General features: G+C 44.7%; 1 protein-coding gene across 2 annotated transcripts; it reads right to left on the reverse strand.

Moving 5' to 3' along the window:
* Positions 1 to 528: 528 nt before the first annotated feature.
* On the reverse strand, positions 529 to 20,312 carry abat (4-aminobutyrate aminotransferase). 2 transcript variants are annotated; one of them, XM_053850766.1, is made up of 17 exons: positions 20,168 to 20,312; positions 19,701 to 19,754; positions 14,376 to 14,512; positions 11,004 to 11,101; positions 10,890 to 10,919; positions 9,463 to 9,580; positions 6,267 to 6,316; positions 6,077 to 6,157; positions 5,918 to 6,010; positions 5,641 to 5,703; positions 5,106 to 5,169; positions 4,329 to 4,477; positions 3,664 to 3,801; positions 3,425 to 3,592; positions 3,177 to 3,323; positions 2,949 to 3,060; positions 529 to 2,469 (listed from the first exon to the last, which is right to left on the reverse strand). In XM_053850766.1, exons 3-17 carry the CDS (start codon positions 14,443 to 14,445, stop codon positions 2,348 to 2,350), a joined length of 1,503 nt encoding a protein of 500 aa, XP_053706741.1. In that variant the 5' UTR covers positions 14,446 to 14,512; positions 19,701 to 19,754; positions 20,168 to 20,312; the 3' UTR covers positions 529 to 2,347. The 2 variants fall into 2 exon arrangements, with proteins under 2 accessions (XP_053706741.1, XP_053706743.1); XM_053850768.1 differs by lacking the exon at positions 20,168 to 20,312 and having other exon boundaries at positions 19,701 to 20,044.
* Positions 20,313 to 20,388: the final 76 nt, after the last annotated feature.

The raw sequence follows: 20,388 nt of genomic DNA on the forward strand, positions 1-20,388 counted from the left end.
GTATGCTTCTGTTCGGGGCTGTGATTGGCCAGTAAGCGCCACGTTGTCACGCAACACCACCCTAAATTGAAATTTGCGAATATTCTGTTCAGGTTTTATATTAATAATGGGGCTAAAATATATAAATATATACTTTCCTCCGCTAGTTAATCGGATCTTGCTCAGCCTTTAGACCTGTCTTCATGGCGTCTACCTTCACCGCAATGGTTGTCCTCCCTCCTTTATTTACTCATCGCTGAAATTCATTATTAAAATGATATTCATTTTAATAATGAATAATTGTTTGCCATTAATAGGTGACTATATTAAAATAAAAGGAAAAATACTGATTTATACGACACAGAAAAGAGCTATCATCCAGAATATGAATAAAAGTCCTCAATATTTATATAAAAAGAAGTCAATATTTATCTGAAAAACAAGTATCTGGGTGCAACATCATGTCCAAGGATGAATCCATGTATGAAGGATGATACAAGGATAGGTGTGTGGTGTCTTCAGGAACTGGTCTCCACAGGTTTACTCCAAACTTGATTTATTTTTCACAGTACTTGGACAGATTGTATTAAAGACAACAGTAAGAGCAATCTACAGTAATTACATCAAAAATCGCCAAGATCAGATCACGAGTGCAAACACACAGAATGCCATCGAATTTCAACACAGGCTTGTTAGACTCATCTCTATACAATACTGAGGACCAGGAGACGGGCCAGGCTGTCGTCGCCCCCCACCCCGCCACCCCCGCCTGGAGATCGCTGCTCTGGTGGTGACGCTGTCTCTGCACCGGCTGACAAGCTCCGAGGAACATTCACAGACACTGGTGGAGGCCTGGATCGAGAAGCAGCAGCTGGAGGTCCAACACCAGACGTTGGTGTTGATCTGTTTGCTACATCTTGGGATCAAAGTGTAAGCCACAGGTCGAAGGAAACATGCGCCGGTTGGAGCTGGAGTTTGCAAAACGTCGACAAAGCATCTGGGTGATGAGAAAGCCTCCTCTCACTTCCACATGCTGTCAGTCACGACACCCAGCATTAATGCTAACGCTAATGGGGTAAGCCTTGTGTTTCATGCCAAACATCCCATGACCTTTGTCCACTTCCCCATGCAGAACATGAGTCCCACATGTGTCAGTTCAGCTCCACCTTCACTCTGCACTCCTCAGTACAAAGCCAGGGATCATCTGCTCACAACACAGCTCCAGGAGTCATCTCCACCTAGCATCTACATAAAGGCTACGTTAGGTTTTATTCTCAGGTGAATGAAAGGGCAGCTTTGTTATTATTGCCTACAAAACAATAATAATGATTCATAAGCACAAACATAAAACGTGGACGCAAATGATTTAAGACTTTTGTTTTTCCAACGGTGCTGACATTTTTACGGTGGAATGGCGAACAGATATCAGCAGGAGGCGCTCAAGCGCGCCAGGACATGGCTGCCGACAGTAGCACAACAAGGAGAATAAAACAAACTATTGTTTAAAAAAAATATATCACAAAGAATTAGCATGCAGGCGCTAAATATCCAATGAAATTTTCAAGGTTCATTGAAAGTTCACATTTATCTGGGCGAATCAGAGAAGAAGGAGCAGCACATGCGGGGTTTATACTTTGTGAGAGGCCTTCAGAGGACATTCAGTTGGAAGGACTCCAGAGGCTTCCCCATCTCACCGTCGCCTCCACGTCAGAACAACCGAAACATGCGTGGATTCAGAAAGGAAGAATGATCAGTGTGATCACCAAACACCAGAAGTTTAGTGCCTAGACAGTTCTGACTCTGTGGGGCGTCCATGTTCTAGCATCCCTTCTCCGTACACGAACAGTGGCTGAACATGCCTTGCTAGTGAGGCTCCTTGACACTTCACATACATATATATTCCAACACAGTTCCACAGACATCCAGAGAACATTCTGGTCAAACAAGCTACAAAGACGGCGAAGGTTACAACAGCAGCAGACTGGTGGCTGGCGACGGCCGATATGTCAGGGCGAACCAAACAAACTCCAGAGGAGGCAGAGAACGTGTTATTCATTCAAGTCGATGGAGGGGGTTAAAGGTGCTCCTGAATCTAGAGAGGAACAGCCCTCCCTGCTGGTCAGTATTGGAACATGAGTTATGATTGGAACATGGATTGAAAGATCTTGATCCGGCAACAACATTCTGCGAGATGATCAACGACAGTAACCCACCAAACTGAACAGCTTAGCGTTGGATTGGTCTCTGACCTTGGACTGTGGTCATCTGAGGTCTGTGCTAGTTACTGTGTGGATTGTGCTTTGTGTGGCAGAGGAACGGTTTCGGGCGGCTTCACCGAGCCTCGCTGGAGATCCGACGCTGGGACCACTTATTTGAACTGGGTCATCACGTCATTGAAGATGTTGAGGAAGAGGTGGACGTGGTACTCTTTGAAGACCAACGAGGGACGGAAGCGGATGGAGCGGTCTCCACAGCCTCCCAGCAGGATGCCTGTCAGGAGCAGGTAAACTTGGGTCAGAAGTCTCACAGCTTCGTGTCAAACGCCACCATGAGCCACGAGCGCAGCCTCAGATGGACTTTCTTAGTTGTGTAAATGGAATTTTCAAGGTCATGACATGATAATTACTCATGAATATGCAACCTGAGAAGAGAAAACTAAAAAGCGTTCTGGCTGTTTACAACAGCAGCAACGTCCCAGCTGAGCAGCCTGCTGGTCTTCCCAGCGTCAGTGGCAGCCACAGCTCGGTTTGCAGTGAGACTGGTGCTGAAAACGAACACTGTAAAACGCCCTGAAATAAAACACATTTTCTGCTTCTAAAACTTGGACAGATTGTATTAAAGACAACACTGCTATCGGAGCCAATTCTCACTCTCAGGTGCCATTTGAGTGTTTGTTAAGTCTGCATAACTCCTGAACCATGAGCATCAACCTGGCGTCTTGGTGTCGTGGGGCCCAGTGACCTTCATACCTTTGTTTCTGGCGGCAATGAGGATTTTGTTGCGTGTGGTCTCATCGCAGACATCGATGGCGCAGAAGGTCCCCTGTCCTCGGGCTCGGCTCAGGACCCCGGGGAACTGAGTCTGAGGCAGAGAGTCAAAGTCCAGGGTCAAGTAAATCCACATCATTTTCCACACGTGTGAGTGTGTTAGTTGACTGGAAGAGCCTCCACAGACATGGAGGATCAACAGGACCTCACCTGCAGCTCACACAGGCCGTTGAGCAAGGTCTTCCCTGACCGGGTCACTTCGTCCAGAAGGTTCTCTCGGCGGATCACATCCAGAACCTCGCACAGGAACAAGTTCTTGGTGGGGTCGCCCATCCAGGTGTTGAAAATACGGTACGGCTGTTCAGAAAGGAAGCAAGAGGTCAGGAGAGGCGGGGCTGGGATGGTCCTCTGATCCCTCCAGGTGACCTACTGTGACTCCACAGGACAATGTCACAAACCTGATCAGCCTGGAACTCAAACTTGTGGAAGAAACCTCCCGTCAGGAGCTTCTTGCTGAAGGACACGATGTCACCAGGGTCGTCCAGGCCCCAGTGCTCGTGAGCCCAGAACTTCCCTGTAGCCCCGCCTCCAGTCTGGACCTCATCCACCAGGAAGGCGCTGCCGTGCTGCAGGAGGAGATATCGGAGCGCTGAACCACTGAGACCCCAGAACAGAGAGCAGAGTGAAAGCCAGCTACCTTGCGAGCAATGTTTCGCAGGCTCCTGAAGAAGTCCGCAGAGGCGTGGTTGTCTCCGCCCTCAGCTTGGATGGGCTCCACAACAATGCCTGCCACTGGCTTGCCCTTCTGCCTCCACTTGACCATCAGATCCTCCACCTGCAGACACACAGCAGCAACCCAATGACTGCTACTGACCACTGCAGGCCAGGGGAACACGACCAGGGCTGGTCTCTTGGTCTTCATTAGGGCACTGACACTAGTGCTTCTATGGCCACATCACTTCCTCTCTCATGGTGGTGGAAGCTTCATCCAACAACAGGAGAAAAACAAGTCATTGTGTGACCCTGCTAACTTGGAGACCCTTCAGCATCTGTCGTGACAAACTGATCTGGCAGCTGTCAGAAAACCAGGGTGGCTCTCAGTGACATACACACACACACCTGTCTCTCTGTCCTTGTGAGGACCTCTCCTGGACATCACCCTTACACCAGCCTCTCCCCCTAAACACATGGCTCACCCGAACCAGGATTCTGAACCACACTGGAACCCAGTTAGAATCACCCAGTTATGTTGAGGGTCAAAATTGAGGTTTGGACCTGTAGGGACCAGCAAAAGGTCCCCATAGTGTTATATCAAAAATAAGTCCCCACAAGGCGGGATATAAGAGCACACACACACTGTACCTCCTCCAAACAGCGAGCTTCCTCGGCGGCGTTCTCCCTGGTGAACTGCTCCAGCGGGTACTGCAGTTTTGGGAAGTGGGCAATTGGCCAATCAAATGTCGGCACATCCAATTTGTGGATCGACTTGGAGTGTGTTGTTGCCAGGCAACCTGACAGGAAATCAAGGCACAATAAATTCAAAACAATGAAATCCAAACGATAATCCTGTCTTTGTCCCACGATGAGGAAATTAAAATACAAATAAAGCAGCCAAATACTGCACAGCTTCACACAGGAAAATAAAAATAATAAAAATAATAATAATAAAATAAAAAAATATCCACAAAAATAAAATAGACTAAAAAAGTCCATTATATAACAAAATAAAAAATAATAAAAATACACAACGAAAGATACGGAATAATAAGTAATAATAATAATAATAATAATAATAATAAGTACGAACAAATACTGAGAGAAATATACAACAAAAATATTTTTAAAAATAACAAAACCACAATATGCTTGAGTAAGGAGTAGCACTGTGAAATTCACGACTGATCAAATACATTCTGAGTTCATCAGGAATCAACTCTTAACCGTTTCACAGTGAGGAGCATGACGGGACTCAGTCTCGCTGTAATTGAAACCAAAGTGACTAAATGCTATCTCAAACATGTATCAAATTGGATTTGCAGCTGGGCTTAAGCAACACGCCCCAGAAGGTATTAAAGAAGCTTCTGAGATAAAAGCTTAACCAGCTCAGCAGAGAGTTGCCCTCCACATCATGGCACTCACCCATGGTGCGTCCATGGAAGCCTCCCATGAAAGACAGGATGGAGAGTTCTGGACATCCAGGGCCCTGAGACAGGAGGGGGAGAGGCAGGTGAAATCAGACGGGCTTGTTATAAGACCAACAGATGTTTCTGTCCTCCAATACTCTTTATTTAGCACCGTTGCTACTAGCAACAATAGATCACTCGAGTGCTTCCAGGATCCTCGCCCTGGTTCACATGGTCATTTCACGTTGACTTTGTTATCTTGTCTATGAGAGTCTTGAATCCTCCCATCTAACAGTCAAACTTGGCTGGAGCCTGTCAGAGCTCACGTTCTCAATGGGAGTCCCATATGAAGAATACAGATTTATTACATTTGCTACAGCGTCCTCTTAATATTGTCAAAGATTACTAACCTACAGTTGTAATTACTCCTTAATGTCAATTAAACCAGCACATTTTGCATACAATTTCACCAGAATCAAACATGATTTCCGCCAACAAACGCTTCAACATCTTGTATTTCAAGGTTTCTTCTGAGTCGCTGAAGCACCCACCTTGTTGATCATGCAGGAGCTGAGCTCTTGTTCTGACGGCAAGTTGTGACCTCGCTCTTTGTTCTGTGGAAAACAAAAGGTAACTCTGAGTAAGTTTGGCAGTTCAAGTTCAGAAAACTGTTTTTCAGTAAGCTAAGAGCGGTTAGCATTAGCATACAGTCTGTTTTAGCTTAAAAGAAGAGAAGTTGATGGTAATATGTACAACAGTTGTAAATAAAAATAAAAATATTGTAATGAAACCAAAGTTTTGCCTTCTACTAAGGCTGCTCTCACATACCCTGTACCAGATGAATATGGCTTTGTAGGCGTTTTCGTTGGAGCAGGACCCACAGGCCATAGTCTGCACCCGGCTCATTCCACTGGGAGCCACCTGTGGTGTAAAGGACGGCACATGAACCAACAACACACAGCAAGATGGAGCCTCAGTGTCTCTTACTGAGAGAAGACTCTCGGTGAGTTTGTCAGGGAAGCTCTCCGGAGGTAGGATTCCCAGGGCAGGTCGGTTCACGAACGCACTCTGAGGTGAAAGCACAGCGGAAACCAGCAGTTGTTGCAGAGCAGGGACTCAGAGGTGATGCTGCATGGCGTCTCCACAATCTAAAGTCCTGCAGCTGAGGTCCACCTACCATGTTGCTGGGGTTGGTGATGACCTTGTGCAGAGCAGGATGGTTGTAGCCTGAGAAGCAAAAGAGGATAAAAACGCATTTGAAACACCGCATGAAACAACCATTTCCTCCAGCAGAAAACGTTCCTAACGCATGTTTGACCAGTCACCTCTTGCTCTTTGAAATGACTTTGAAGCATAGCCCCGGCCCTTTTTTGGAATCAGACTTGTGACAATGCGGTTTCCCCAAACACATGGAAGTGGGTCACTTGAGCAAGACGATGCAGCGACACTACTAATGGAGAAGTCTCCTCACAACGTGTTACACAATACTGCACTGATGCGAACCAAAGCACTTCACTGACCCGGTCAACTCTCGAGCTCAAGAATATTTATGCCCAGACACCTGCTCTTGAAGAAGACTTTGAGGTCCATCTAGAATTAAAGTTATCTTTCGGTGAAGGAGTCTGATCCCTAGTTCTTCCTTGGAGCTTTAAGTTTATGGCACTGGCAACAGCTGACACAAGAACAGACACCACTCATTAGGAAGTCCTGTTGGTGATGGAGACAATTTTGATTATCACAATCCGATTTAGCCTCAGAAGAACTGAAAAACTCTGACAATTTTGAACCTTATATAAAGTGATGCAGCAGCCTTACATAAAAATGCTGTTCCGAATCTGGCCAGTAGAGGGAGGCGATGTACAGCTCAAGCGCTTCTCGGATCGCCTACGTAACAGCATCCTCAGAGATTGACGTGAAAGATCCATGGCCACAGAGACCCCACCAGGTTCATCTAGCATCTCTTTGACTGATATACATCCCACTCGTAAGTTCGGCTCTCAACACAACCTGATAGAAGATGATAGAAGAAGTCTTTCAAGTGGAAAACCCAGCCAAGCAAGGGCCGATATGAAGGCAATAAGGCGTGGAAATTGGGTAAAACTCTCGGCAGCTGAAAGATCTAAGACTCCAGGAACATTTATTCCGGCCACTTCACACATGCCCCGACGCATAAGGAGGCGGAGCAATCCTGTGCTTCTCTCATTGAGATGCCGGAGGGCAGCTTTCTAGCTCAGAACCCCCCACAGCACTCCATCACAAAGCCAATCAGAGCACGCACGAGCTGTCGCAGGCTGTCTCGGGGTCCGGGAGTCAGATGAGGGAGAGCAAATTGTTGGGAGAGGACACTTGTGTTTCCACACTGTGGGGCTTGTCCACCTGAGGCAAGTCTGACAAGTCTGCGCTGCCACCACCGGCATCACTGTCAGAGCACTGTTAGAGAAACAGATGCTGAAGTCAGCTGACGTGACCCGTCAGGACAGGGACCGACCTGATCTGGACTGAGAGGGAAACATCAAGCTGCAGTCCCGACCAGTGGGCCGGTCCGGCAGCTTCACTGCTCGCAGGCTTCCGAATGCTACGTGAATACTAGGACCGGGACTGTAACTGTACGCTTATATGTACCTATTTGTCAGCAAATATTGACATGCCATCAATCATAGTTAATTCATAATCAACCTTAAATTAGCTGCATTATTTTTCCACCTCTAATAAAAACACAACCCCAATAATAACCAGAAATTACTGACATCAATGTCCAGTTAGAGGATGCATATAAGTACATAGAGTTATGTCACAGTAGTTATTAGTGATTTGTTTTCTATTACTTTTATTTGCTTTGCATCATTTGAATATAAATCTTTGTCCTCCTAAATCTTCCAACACATTTCTTTTATCACATTTACTCGTACCTAAATGATATTGAATGAATATTGATGCATATTTTAACCATTTCCAGGTCCATAAAACTACATCACCAACCAAGTTCGAACCAAAAATGAAGCTGACGCAAGTAGGTAACACCATCTACATATTATATTATTATATCATATTGTTATACTATTTTTTTAATTGTCTGTTGGGTTCCTACAAGTTTCACCAGCACCGCGAGGGCAGACCCTGCACCATGTGTATATACTAGACTGGTCCTAACCTGACTAGGGAACACCACATGATCCATGTGAAGCAACAAAAAGCTCCGGAATTCCTGAATTCCTGGCCTAATGGCCAACAAAAAATGTGCAAAAATAAGTTAAGAGAGCTAGAAAATACACCTTTGCTTTGAACACTGACCTGAGATTGGTTTACATTTTTATTTAGAAACTGGTTTACACCCTGTTGTGCCACATTTCTCTGCAACAGTCGCAGATTAACCAATTATGAACATGAATGAGCAACTGTCCAAGGTCTGAGTTGTCCGCACCATGCTCGGTAACCATGGCGACAGGCACGTGACCATCATCAGCATTTAAATTTCTTGTCATGTGCAAGTCACATCTGCATGCACAGTAAATAAATATCAATTATATACAGTAAATAAAATGGACTAAAAATGCAGTCATTGTTTTCTAAGTGTCGACACTGGTGGCCTGGATTCACTTGAAAAGGGTAAACCAGGCTGGAAACCCACTGGTTAGGTGGGGTTCAAAACTTCCAGACAGAGTGAGTTTTCACATTGAGACGAAACAGGGAGGGGTGATCAAAAACACACTGTTAGGGTTAAAATTGGTCAACACTGAGGGCATTTCTGCAGAAAGCTTCCTCCACGACACAAACTCACAGGTCCTGAATAAATTAGCAGGCGAGTTCCTGGCGGCCACAAAACTGCTTTTGTTGCTGCGGGGGGGCCCTGGGGCCATAGAATGCAGTACTGCAGCCAAACTGGAGCACTCGCTCTGACTCAATCTGAATTTAAAAATAACTTCAAAGATAGTTCCCAGCCTTGACTTCTTCTTGGGTTACTTTCATCATGAACACTGCTATTTCTGGCTGCGAAAACACCGTATGGTTCCGCTTTCCGCACAAATAACACAAGGGGTGGAAGAAAGGGAGGGAAGGGACTGGACCAGGTCCGTAGGGAGGACAGACTCCAGCATCTCTGACTCCGTGAAGATGGGCTCGGACCAGAGTTGAGAAAACACTTTCTAACTATCTCAATGTAGACGGCCTCAACCCAACTACAAACACAGCAGTGGACAAGAAGTTAGTCACACTGAAGCGGGACTCATGAGAAAAGATTAATGTTTACTCACATTCATCTACAAACCTGTAATAAACCTGTGTAGGAGATACTTTCACAGCAGCCTAATCTATAGCAAAACCCATCATAATCATAATCTCCACCACATCTCAAAACAGACGGAGGTCCTTCTCACCAATAGGGATGGAGGAGATCTGTGTGTAGACATCCAGCATGCGGTTTCCGTCCACATCCACCAGGTAGTTCCCTCGGCTCTCTTCATAGTTGCAGAAGAAGTTGACGGCAGCAACATTCTTAAGAGAGTTTGAAAAAATTAGAAGAGTCCACACCACTGCACTTGGCATGGTGGTCATTGTTTTCACAGGGTTCCTCCGAATACACCCCACCAGACCTGCCTCTGCCACGTGGGATGCAAGGTTCACTATCTAAGTTCAAACAGACGGTCAATTGTTTCTTGTGCATCATAAAATTGTGTACAAAACACGGATTAAAAATCACCAAAGGGGGGAATCCTGAAGGCTTCTCAAACACCTGGACTCTGCTCTGAAAAATTCATGAACTGGCCTTTTCAGAATCACTCATGCAAAGGAAGGACGTGAAGCATGGAGCGCCATCTACAGCTGTGACCGTGGGCTGCTTGTTCGTTGTTTTCAAACTGGCTGATGTAGTGAGTTTTAAAGCTTACTGTTTACATCGATAAAACTCAGCAGAAGAGAGACCAGGTGTTGTTTCGAAGAAGAGAATGGCGGGTCAAGGTCAGCAAGGAAAAACCCAACTTGACAGATGATTGCTATACTGTACAGTAGGTCAATTATATCTTGAATATTTTGTTCTCACGGTAATTCCAGGTCACTTTTCAGGAGCAAAAATTTCTCATTTTCAACAGCTTATTGGTAAGACATGCTCACTAAACAATCGGGTGTATTGAATGGGAGGCCCATATCAGCTAATGCTGCTGCAGGATTACACCTTTTCCAAGCACTTGGCAGGAAGTTTTGACTGAAAGCTGATTCACTTGACATCACTGAATTAATTTGGTATATTCTTCCACAGTAATCTACCCAAAAGGACATGAGACCTGAAAATATATCAGTACTTTGGATTTGAAGCGGTCTAAGTCCTTAATGTTGGGTCATGAAGTGGGGCACACTGGCGAATCTACGCAACTGTAGTTGGGTTAACATTAAAGTGCTCTGGAAGCCAAACCTAGAGGGTGAATCAAGGCCAGCTCTCATCTTGTGACAGTTTTGAAACAAAACACTAACACAAGGATGCAAATCTAAGTTTACCGTCATGTAAATGACTGCAACAGAAACGGACACAGTCACACGCGCCTTGTTTGACTGTGGAGCTACAGTGCTGCGCTGCAGGGCTTATTTAGCTAGTTCACTGGGCTGATTTAATTGAACATCCCATCTGCACTTGTGGACACGCATTCACTCCTGTGCTGATGGAGCACCCGCCTATTGACCTGATGCTATCACTTGTTCCTGACAATCCTCCACACGACAGCCAGCCACCAGCTTGACCAATATTCCCCATGATCCACCCCCACAGTCAAGTAAATCCCACAGTGACGGACAGCTTTGGAGCCAGACTCACCTGAATACCTCCCAGCTGTTTGGTGAGTTCCTAATGATGGAGACAAAGTAGGTCACACTTAGGTTATCATAACTGATGGGAATCCAGCTGGATGTGTTTGAGATTGTGGTCTACCTGGGACCGTGGTCCAGGGACAGTGGTCTTCATGGATGGTCCGTCATACTCAAACTCCACCTGGGTCTTTGGTGCTGCTTTGCTGGAAAATCTGCATCCTGACAAACAAAAAAACAGCAAACTGTTTAGTCCTGTGTGTCAATATACAGGACCGGAACAAAAAGAAATATACTGTTATTTGCTTTTTATTATGTTAACAATGTTATGTTTGCTCAATACATGTTTGTTATTGTTGACATAGGTCTATTCACTTATTTTTCTTATTTTTCCCCCACAACACTTTCAAGTGATCAGCAAAACAACTACATTGTCCAATAAACAGCAGTACAGTTTAAGTAAGGTAAATGAAAGCAAATACAGCAACAAAAAAACAATAGTACTGATGTATATTTTTTGTCTTCACAGGTCAAACAAACACAAGTTTACCCTCTGATCTGTCGGGTTCAGGTCGTCACGTTTACAAGCGAATGCTAGTCTCTCTGTATTTTTAAGTTATAAGTCTGAAGCTGTGTAAAACGGCTAAACTACCTGAGAAAACATGATAAGACTTGACATCAACACCACTGAGGCAAGATTGAGCTCCACTATAAAACACATTTATCATCGATGAGTGAAAGGGAAGGGTGAAGATGACCACTATAAGCACAAAAGACTAGTTGGACTGGACAGGGAAATGATCTCCTGTACTTGCCGCGCTCAGATAAGAACACACGTGAGAGCGCACAAGTTAATGTTTAGCGCAGTCACTGTTTGACTTTGATAATCAAAGAGCAGGGGCCACAAGCAGCTATTGGGCTGTGGGGTCATTCAGCACAGCTTGGGCTGTACTGAGCAAGAATACATAGGACAGCAGCGCCCAGACCAGTATTTCATTGGTTAGATTGTTCTCGAATTAAACTTCTGGTGCATATGACAGTAAATGCTATTTCAACAACCTTTGAACTGATTGGACCCTTTTTTTCTTTTAATGAAATAGAAAATAACTCAAATCACAGACAGTAGAAATTCAATGATTTAAACTGTTGAACTTTACTTAAAATATCAACTGAAGCTGGTGTCAGCAGAAGCTTCTTGCATGCATGCAACTACATTTGCACACACTTGCCCGTATCAATAGACCATATGAATAGACTTTCTTCACTCCCACTTACTTACTGCTGCAATATCTCACATTACTCACAGAGCCATATGCGTGCACCGAGTCCACGCAGAATCGCTTTAACATGTGTGTCAAACCTTCGATGCAAGACTCTGATGCAGGTAATTTTGAGGTGGCGTACACATGTGAAACCTCGCAGCCAACCATACTTTGTGACTGGTTTAGGAATTGCACCACGCAGTTTATTTTAAGATTTAAGGAGCAACGAAACACAACAAAGTTTTAACCGCTCTCACATGGTAGGACTCTTTTTAGTTTAAAACCATCCTCCCCACAGGAGAGTGAGGTCACTGGCGCATAACTGGAGCACCGAAACAAAGATGTTTAGGTTGGTGTTTGTTGCAGTGTTTATGCTCTGTGCATTACTGCAATCTGTCTCCAAAATCAACCAGGAATCGTTTCATGTTCAAAAATTGGACAAATGAACAGCTCTGGTTTGGTCCTCTTTGACACCAGATCAAACAAAGAAGTGGGCAGTAGGATGGTTAAGGACTTCAGGTCGGATCCAGCTGACAGGAAGGCAGATCATCATCCTGCATGAACAAGCCACTGGAGACAGAGTTCTAATTAATGAGAGCAGGTCAGACTCCAGACGCTGGAGGGCAAAATGAAGAACTTCCAGGCCACTGAGAGAACTTTCTTTTTAAATCAGAGACATGCTTGACTCCATGGAACTATATCGCAGGTAAAATACACTGTAAAATGTGAGCATGGCTTAAAATACGTTACACTACACCTATGACTTCTACTTAAAGAAAGAGATTTTTTTTCAAAGGCTGCAAACACAGCAACCAGTACTCCCTATAGTAATCAGCTGCGGTAAGTTGGACATCTGCGGTAAACTCCAGCTCCTTCAGAGGCTGGGCAGCTCTCCCTCAGGTGAGAACCAGGTCAGTAGTTCAGATTTTCCTTCCCAGTGAGCAGGTTCCTGGTGATGGGTTTCTATCAAAATGGTCAAATTGTCTCTCCAAATAGTTCCCATTGAAAAGAGCATTGTTTTGATTTGAACGATATGTCATCACTACTTGCCTTGACGTTTTTGGTCTGTGGGAAAGTGAGAGAAACGTCTGCCAGTATGCCTCAGTGTGAATTCCACTTGTGTGTTTGTGTGTGCCAGAGGTGACCATGTGACTTTATTGTTTGTATTTGTGTGCGATAAGTGGCCCTGGTGTTAGAGTGTGCTACTAGAACAAATGAGTGTACAGTGTGTGCAGGCGTAAGTGCGATGTTCTGATCCAATGCCTCTGTCGTTGTGTCTCTGTGTGTGTGTGTAACAATTGTGAAGTGTTAGTCTGCAGAACCTTCTCATGACAAACCACTCTTAAATTACTAACATCTCGTGCAGACTGACGCACAGTTTGTGTGAAAAACTGTACCCCGCGGAAATGATTGATGGCAATATGATACAGTTGATAACTTTGAAGTTGATACCTATGAGCTTGTGACCGTTTATGATTGACAACAATGACCAGCAGAAACAGGTACCAGCCGGTCAAAAGCGCAATCACACTTCCTCTTCTGAGGTCCAACATTTATGGCACTAAGATGATATAATATTGTTTCAGAATTGGCTCTTATCTCTGGTGGGATAACGGGAATCACCCTGGGCTGTGATTGTAGGTGAGAGTCAGTCTGAGTTTGTGTGAGAGTGATAAGCTGCACAGTTTGATCCGGAGCACTGTAGACTCTCAAAATTGCCATCATAAACTATTTTATACACGTGAAACAAACTTCAACATTTTTAATAGGATACTTTATCTATTTACCTATTTTATTATTATTTTTTTATATATTTACCTATTTTACTTAGATTCTTAATTATTTAGCAATTAAACATTAAATAAAAACATTAAAACATTAAATGCAATTGAGAGTACACACATCTATCAACCATCTTTCCAGAAATATTTTGGATCAGAATTTCCCCTCAGGGTCAGTTGTTGTTGAAGAAACAAGTGGACAGAAATTTGCTCACTGGGGGACCAATAAAGCATTTAACAATAGAGGCGATTCATTTACAAAACACAGGCATTGTCTCAAGCCCCGGAACTTTAAAATACTGTAGACATCATTGTAGGATTATACGAGCTGCATCATGAAGAAATACTCTTCAGCGAGTACAGCGCTGCAGGAGGCTTCAGTGCAATGGCCCTGTAAAGCATGTGGTGGCTCATAAACTGCCGGCAGGTTCAACTTCAAGGCATTCATCTCACCTGTAGCGCTGAGGCGTAGAATCTTCTGCAGGGAAAGCGGAAGCTGGCAGCCCATCAGTGAAGAAGCCATGGCAACACTCAACAGAGGAGATGGGGGGAGGCAGCAGGGACGCAAGAGTGGAACTTCACCAGGTCACCTGAGGAATGGGGAGGGGGTAACAATGTCAATAATGTGCGAGGTGAACATTTGACTACAGAAAACTTTTAACAGTGAGAACTAACACAGTATTGCTACCCTTCATTATTTTATCAGTATAATTTAGGAACTTATAATTTAGTGAAGCATTTCTTCAAATATTCATGGATTCAGATGGTGAAGTGATACACAAGCAGCCTTTAATCCCTTGTTTCCATACGAGAGTATCATCGGTTATATCACATTGAAGAGGTGATAATTCATCTTGGCTTTTAATGGATCTTTGACACTACAAAAACACTGGTACATGCTTTTGGATCACATGGCAACGACAGAAAACCAAGTGCATAAAGACTATCATATTATGTCTCTAATATTGAATGGAAAAAAAAACTATTAAAAAAAATACAACACCACTTCTGTAATTTCCATCTTGTACACATGCAAGAAAAAGCTGGCAAGGAAGCCCAGCCACGAGACTTTAGCCATCATTCAAAGCAGCAGAATATATTCCGACAAACGTTTGAGCGTGAAGAGCGTTTTTGTTAATGTAATTAGCTTAAACTGCCACTGTGTCAGCCAGAAACATCTATAAGCGGAATAATCAGCGCGAAAGAGGAGCAGCCTGTGTGGGATGAGCGACCGAAATGCACGATATTAGTTAAAGATGAGGTGACTGTCTGTCTGCTATCACTCTCATTCACTAGGTGGTTATGTAACAGGCAGCGTGGAACAGGACCATTCCAGTTATCTGCTTTCACAAAGCTGAGGAAACCCTGGCTTATTACACACACGCACCAAGGCGTGCGCGCGCACGCACACACTCCACCGTCTCTTGGCAACACCTCGTGAACTGGATGAAACTGGTTTGGAGAGAGAGTTACACAAGACTGCATCTCCGTATGCCCAGCAGTGGTGTATATGTGAGGAGGGGGTTGTAATGAAGCTACACACTCAGATTCAACTGGGACACACTGGAATTGCGGCACAAAGCGAGCGCAGTACGCCTGATTAAACCCGGGAGTCTGGACTCGGTAGGAGGCTGACCCAGGTATCCACAGCTGAAGAAGAAGAGCCCAGTGCAGGAACTCCTCAGTTCCGATATCCAAGTACCAAGTTCTCAAGTCACAAGCATATAAAAAGACTACATGGGCAAAGTTAGTGAAGTACTGCTAGAAGAGCCGACTGAAAAAGACAGTTACACTTTGAGAAAACACATGAGCTCAGTCTCAGGAGGACAAACGGTCAAGAACACACAAGTGGAACGCTTACATGGGCAGTTCCTTCAGCGACCACTTCAGGCTTTCTCTCTGCCAGTCAGTGCTCATTTGCATGCCGCCTATAACCCATGCCACTACAGCTGACCAGGTCAAACGGAGGAGCTCCAGTCCCGGGAGGCTGAAACGTCCACACTGATCCTGGTCACCTTCAAGATGCAGCGCTTCAGAGATGACGCTACTCAGACTTCAGCTGTTGAGCACCACCGTGGTGACTGGAGAGGGCAAGCCAAAGCCTGACGGCCGGTTGGGAGACCGCTGTCTTAAGACGTGAGACCTTTAAATGTTAAAACAAGCCATGACTTATCTGTGACTGATTTGGGACCTGCCTTGTTTCATCAACACTCTGCCGCTGAGGCATGACATCTCATGACCCTAAAATGGGTCAAACCCACAACCCCAGCAACAGCTTCAAATACTTAGCTATAAATTGCATTTTCAACCTAAAAGAAATAAAAATAATATTTACATATTGCTTTGAGAGGCTGGAATGAAGGACTATAATGCTGGTGTTCTCTACGTAAGTAAGAAGAAACTGAAATATTGTAAAATAATTAAATAAATGCTAATAATAGTGAAATCCATGTGCCAGCTGCTCCAACTTTACTGTTCATGTTTCACCCTCAGTGAAAGTCTAGCAGTCCTATCGACACAGAGAACTATTGCGTGTAGCTGCTCCAAGGGTCGAGTAGACAGTCCGGATTGCATATCAGAGGTGCAGTAGCATTCTCGCTGAACTTGACTTCTGGGACACAACAGGGAACAAACACACCTAGCACTCACTCCTCAACCAAGCTGCTGAGGACAATACCTTGTTTGTGAGCACAGACTCGAGCTTTGTTCCAGATCACTGCTTTTTGCTCTCCCTTTCTCACGTTACTCATCCTTCAGTTCAGATCGAACCTGCCCTGGCTTTAAACCTCAGCCGCCAGAAAAACAAACCAATCAGACGAGTGGATTAAGAACGGTGTGTTCAAGGGCTGTCAGAACAACAGAACAACACAGCCAATTCACCTGAATTGACTGTGGCTGTTAAAACAGTTTGGAGAGCGTGTGCGATCCGGTTGGGGCCGGGCTGATACAGTCTAACCTCTGTTGACCCACAGCTGCACTGGCAAACACTCTTGTGTTGTGTAACTGCGGCTGCAGGGGGTTGTGACCAGAGTTGGTCTGGTCCACCATGCGGTGTCACCGGGCTGGTAACGGGACGTTGGAAGGAAGTTGGTTTATGATTTTTTTTTTTTAGCACAACAAAGCACTCAGTTTAGACCTGAACATTTATGGCGATGAAAGCGCTGACACATGCAGACAAACAAACATGATCCATTGAACGTCATTCATTCAACTAAATATCAATACTGAAGCCAATAAACCCACATCATTACGGCCATGTTTTGTTTTCGTCGAGTATCATTCACAATGATTGCAGCAGTAAAACTCTTGTGAACACTGAAGATAATGTCACACAACAAAGACTTGATCACATGACGGACGTCTAACACCTATTGTGAGCGGTGCCCAGAGAGTGGTGCAGTTGCATCAAGTGATGCCCCTACACACCGAGAATTCAACCTGTTTTCTTGAATGTGGAGTTGTTGATACTGTGTTCTCTGCTGGGCGCGACACGTTTGAAACAAGATTAGAGGGAATTATAACAACAAGTGTCATTTAATCCACTTATTTTTTAAAGGGCTGGAAGCTCATTTCATGAGTTCAGCTCAACGCTACATTTGCCACAACATGCATAGCCACAAAACCTGTTTTAATTTTTCTGCAAAACTCCCAAACAAACTACTATTAATCACAATTGAGTGTGATTGTAGTCCTGGCTCTTCCTCTAGCTCAGTATCTCACACTCTTTGAAGCGTAAACACCTCCTTGATATGCAAACTGAAACCAGCGGGAGTGTTTGTGAGCAGCAGCAAAGTTGCAGTTGATAATTGTCAAATCTATGTCGCAAGAGCCTGCCACAAAACAGCAAGCAGTTCACTGCAGAACTTCCCCCTTCACTCGTGCCGGCTGATCATATCTCATCTGTTTAGTCGAAATCAGGGGTGGAAAATGCAGTACCAGACGAGGGTGAGAGTCATTGACCATTACCTCCAGTACTGGATGTCAGTAACTATTCTGGAAGGCAAAACATGTTCAACTTCCAGACTGTTATTGACTCCTCTGTTTGTTGGTTTCTCTCAGACACTGGGATATTCATAGTTCTCAACATCAACACACACACACACACACACACACAGATATATCAATCTGTCTTGGACTCCATCTCAAGCCAACCATCTCCCAGAGCACATAAAACCACTTGAGTTTGTCCCTGTGCGTCTACACAGTCAATCAGCCACATCGTGAAACAGCCTCCTTTCATCCCTTCATACCCTCCACTTCTGGCTGAAAATTTCCCCGACGCACTCACACACACACCCTTCTCCCCAGCTCATTCTAATCTGAGCGATCTCCGATCATGATTTCACAGACCAGTCCCAGCCAGTCATGACAACAATGACAGTCATTGAGTCTCTGCATTATCTTCAGCCGAACACTCAAACATCAACACAACTCTCATCAAGGAAGCCAGACAGTACAGTGGGAACAAGAATGAGAGGATGAGAGCTAAAAGACTTCAACAAGAGACAAGAGAGGAATTTCATCTTGACACCCGGGGGGAGAAGCACCGCTGGTGGAAGTCAGAGGGTCACAGGGCCACTCCACTGGCCTCGGGAATTGTTGGATTGGCTCAGGAGTTCACGATCACATTTTCCTTCGCTGAGTGCTGGGTGCCTGGAGTGGTATACTGCCACAGCAGGGATGCAAGCCACAATAGTCCGACAGCAAACAGAGATGCGCCAGACTAATCCAGACGCCTACCAGTCTCAGATCAAGCGGGTTGATCTGGGGTTCATGCGGTTCTCAGCAACAGCAGGACATGATGGGACGAGCCCAGTTAGTTGGAAGATATGGCCAGGTGAAGGAAGATTGCAAAGGTCTGTTTTGACAGGACCCGGACGTACCCAAGACTGTTCCGCCCCTGTCCTGCACAGCAGCATCTCGGTCACAACCTCATTTCCGGTAAAAAACATGGATTCAAATCCAAAGGAAATTCTTTTTTTTCTCATTTTAATTTATCATTCAAATCCTTGACTGAATTTATGCACGCTTCCATGGCATGGTATATAAAAGAGGAATCAATAATCATGACTCGATTATCTTGCTTACTTCAATCAACATTTCTGTCGCGGTGAAAGTCTTTCAATCAATTACTTCTATGTTTCTTTCACAAGGAGGATCATATTAACAAGAACAGTATTTGGATTGTCTTGAACAGATCCAACTAACATCCATTACTGTCATAAAAAAAAAAATAATTGGCATGTCACATGCAAATATACAGTAGGAAATTATTTTTAAAAAGCAAATAAATATATAAAGGAATGTTTAACTGAAAACAAAAACACTGCTCTACACACACAACCTTTGGTCACACATTTATTTTTACAGGCGACTATCTTCTAGTTTCATGAGGATAAGAAGAGGAAACTTGTGAGTCGGGAGGATGCAGACGGTGCCGGTAGAGGAGGCTGACTTGACGACTTGAAAAACTGGGACATAATGATGTTTTTTCATTTTAAAAACATCTACCCATTTTCAGTTTGGCAAGGAAATAACTCTAAAAACATTAGATGCACACATTTAGCAACCAATTACGATTAGAATATTATTATAAATGCGTGACTATTAAAAAGTGCTTCTCCGTTTTGTTTTGAATGATTTTCGACATTGACAAAAAAGCAAATTTATGCAGTCAGTCATTATATTGTAACACCAATAATAAGCTGAGCATCAGGGAATTATGTCACCCACAAATAAATGCTGGTCATGTGACCGAAAATAAATCACAGTTCTTACTTGACGCTGGTCCAAAAAAGTGGGTCCAGGAGCCTCCAGGAGTCTTTCAGAGCACTGGAACACAACAGAAGGACGATTGTGAAAAGGCACATCAACAGTGTAGGAAAGGTGCAAGAGATGCTGCTTGTGTTTGGACTCGCTGGTTTTATCAGATGCTGGGGAACTTGTTTCTACGGTTATTTTTAGGGTTCCTGCTCTGCTGGGAGATCTGGTTCGAACTGGTTCCGCCAGGCTCTCGCGGCAGTCATCGATGTTTATCGAGCCACATCTTAGATTTCTCGAAGGCGATTAATAGCAGCTTTTCTCGACGATGTTTGTGTAGCTGCTGCAGCACATCCGGACTTTCTGTGCCAGACAGCCGGAGTGTAGTGGTGCTGTGGTGGAGAGGGAGGGAGGCGGGGGGTATTCTCCGTCCCTGCAGGCGGACCCGGCAGAGGATGACTCAAAGCCGGGATGAGATCACTTACCGTCGGGTGTCGCCTCCGCTGGATGTCCGGGAGTCTCCGCACTGCAGACGGCTACACTGCAGCAGAGTATTTGTGCAGCCTCAGAGTTCTGCCAGCCCCCGAACTGCCCAGGAGGAGGGGTCGCTGTTTCTTCTTCATCTTTGCTGCTGGTGCGAGACACAACGGTGACTTACTGCCTCCACGTGGTGATGGAGAAAACTACCCGATGTCGTTGATCGCTG

Source organism: Synchiropus splendidus, chromosome 19 (genome assembly GCF_027744825.2).
Source record: "Synchiropus splendidus isolate RoL2022-P1 chromosome 19, RoL_Sspl_1.0, whole genome shotgun sequence".
NCBI lineage: Eukaryota > Metazoa > Chordata > Actinopteri > Syngnathiformes > Callionymidae > Synchiropus > Synchiropus splendidus.

Excerpts from the sequence above, each read along its gene's own strand:
- abat (XM_053850766.1), bottom strand. The coding sequence starts at position 14,445 with ATGGCTTCTTCACTGATGGGCTGCCAGCTTCCGCTTTCCCTGCAGAAG. Across the intron at positions 6,158-6,266 it reads TCACCAACCCCAGCAACATG|AGTGCGTTCGTGAACCGACC; the intron begins GTAGGTGGACCT and ends CTTTCACCTCAG. Across the intron at positions 3,802-4,328 it reads AAGCTCGCTGTTTGGAGGAG|GTGGAGGATCTGATGGTCAA; the intron begins GTACAGTGTGTG and ends GTGTGTCTGCAG.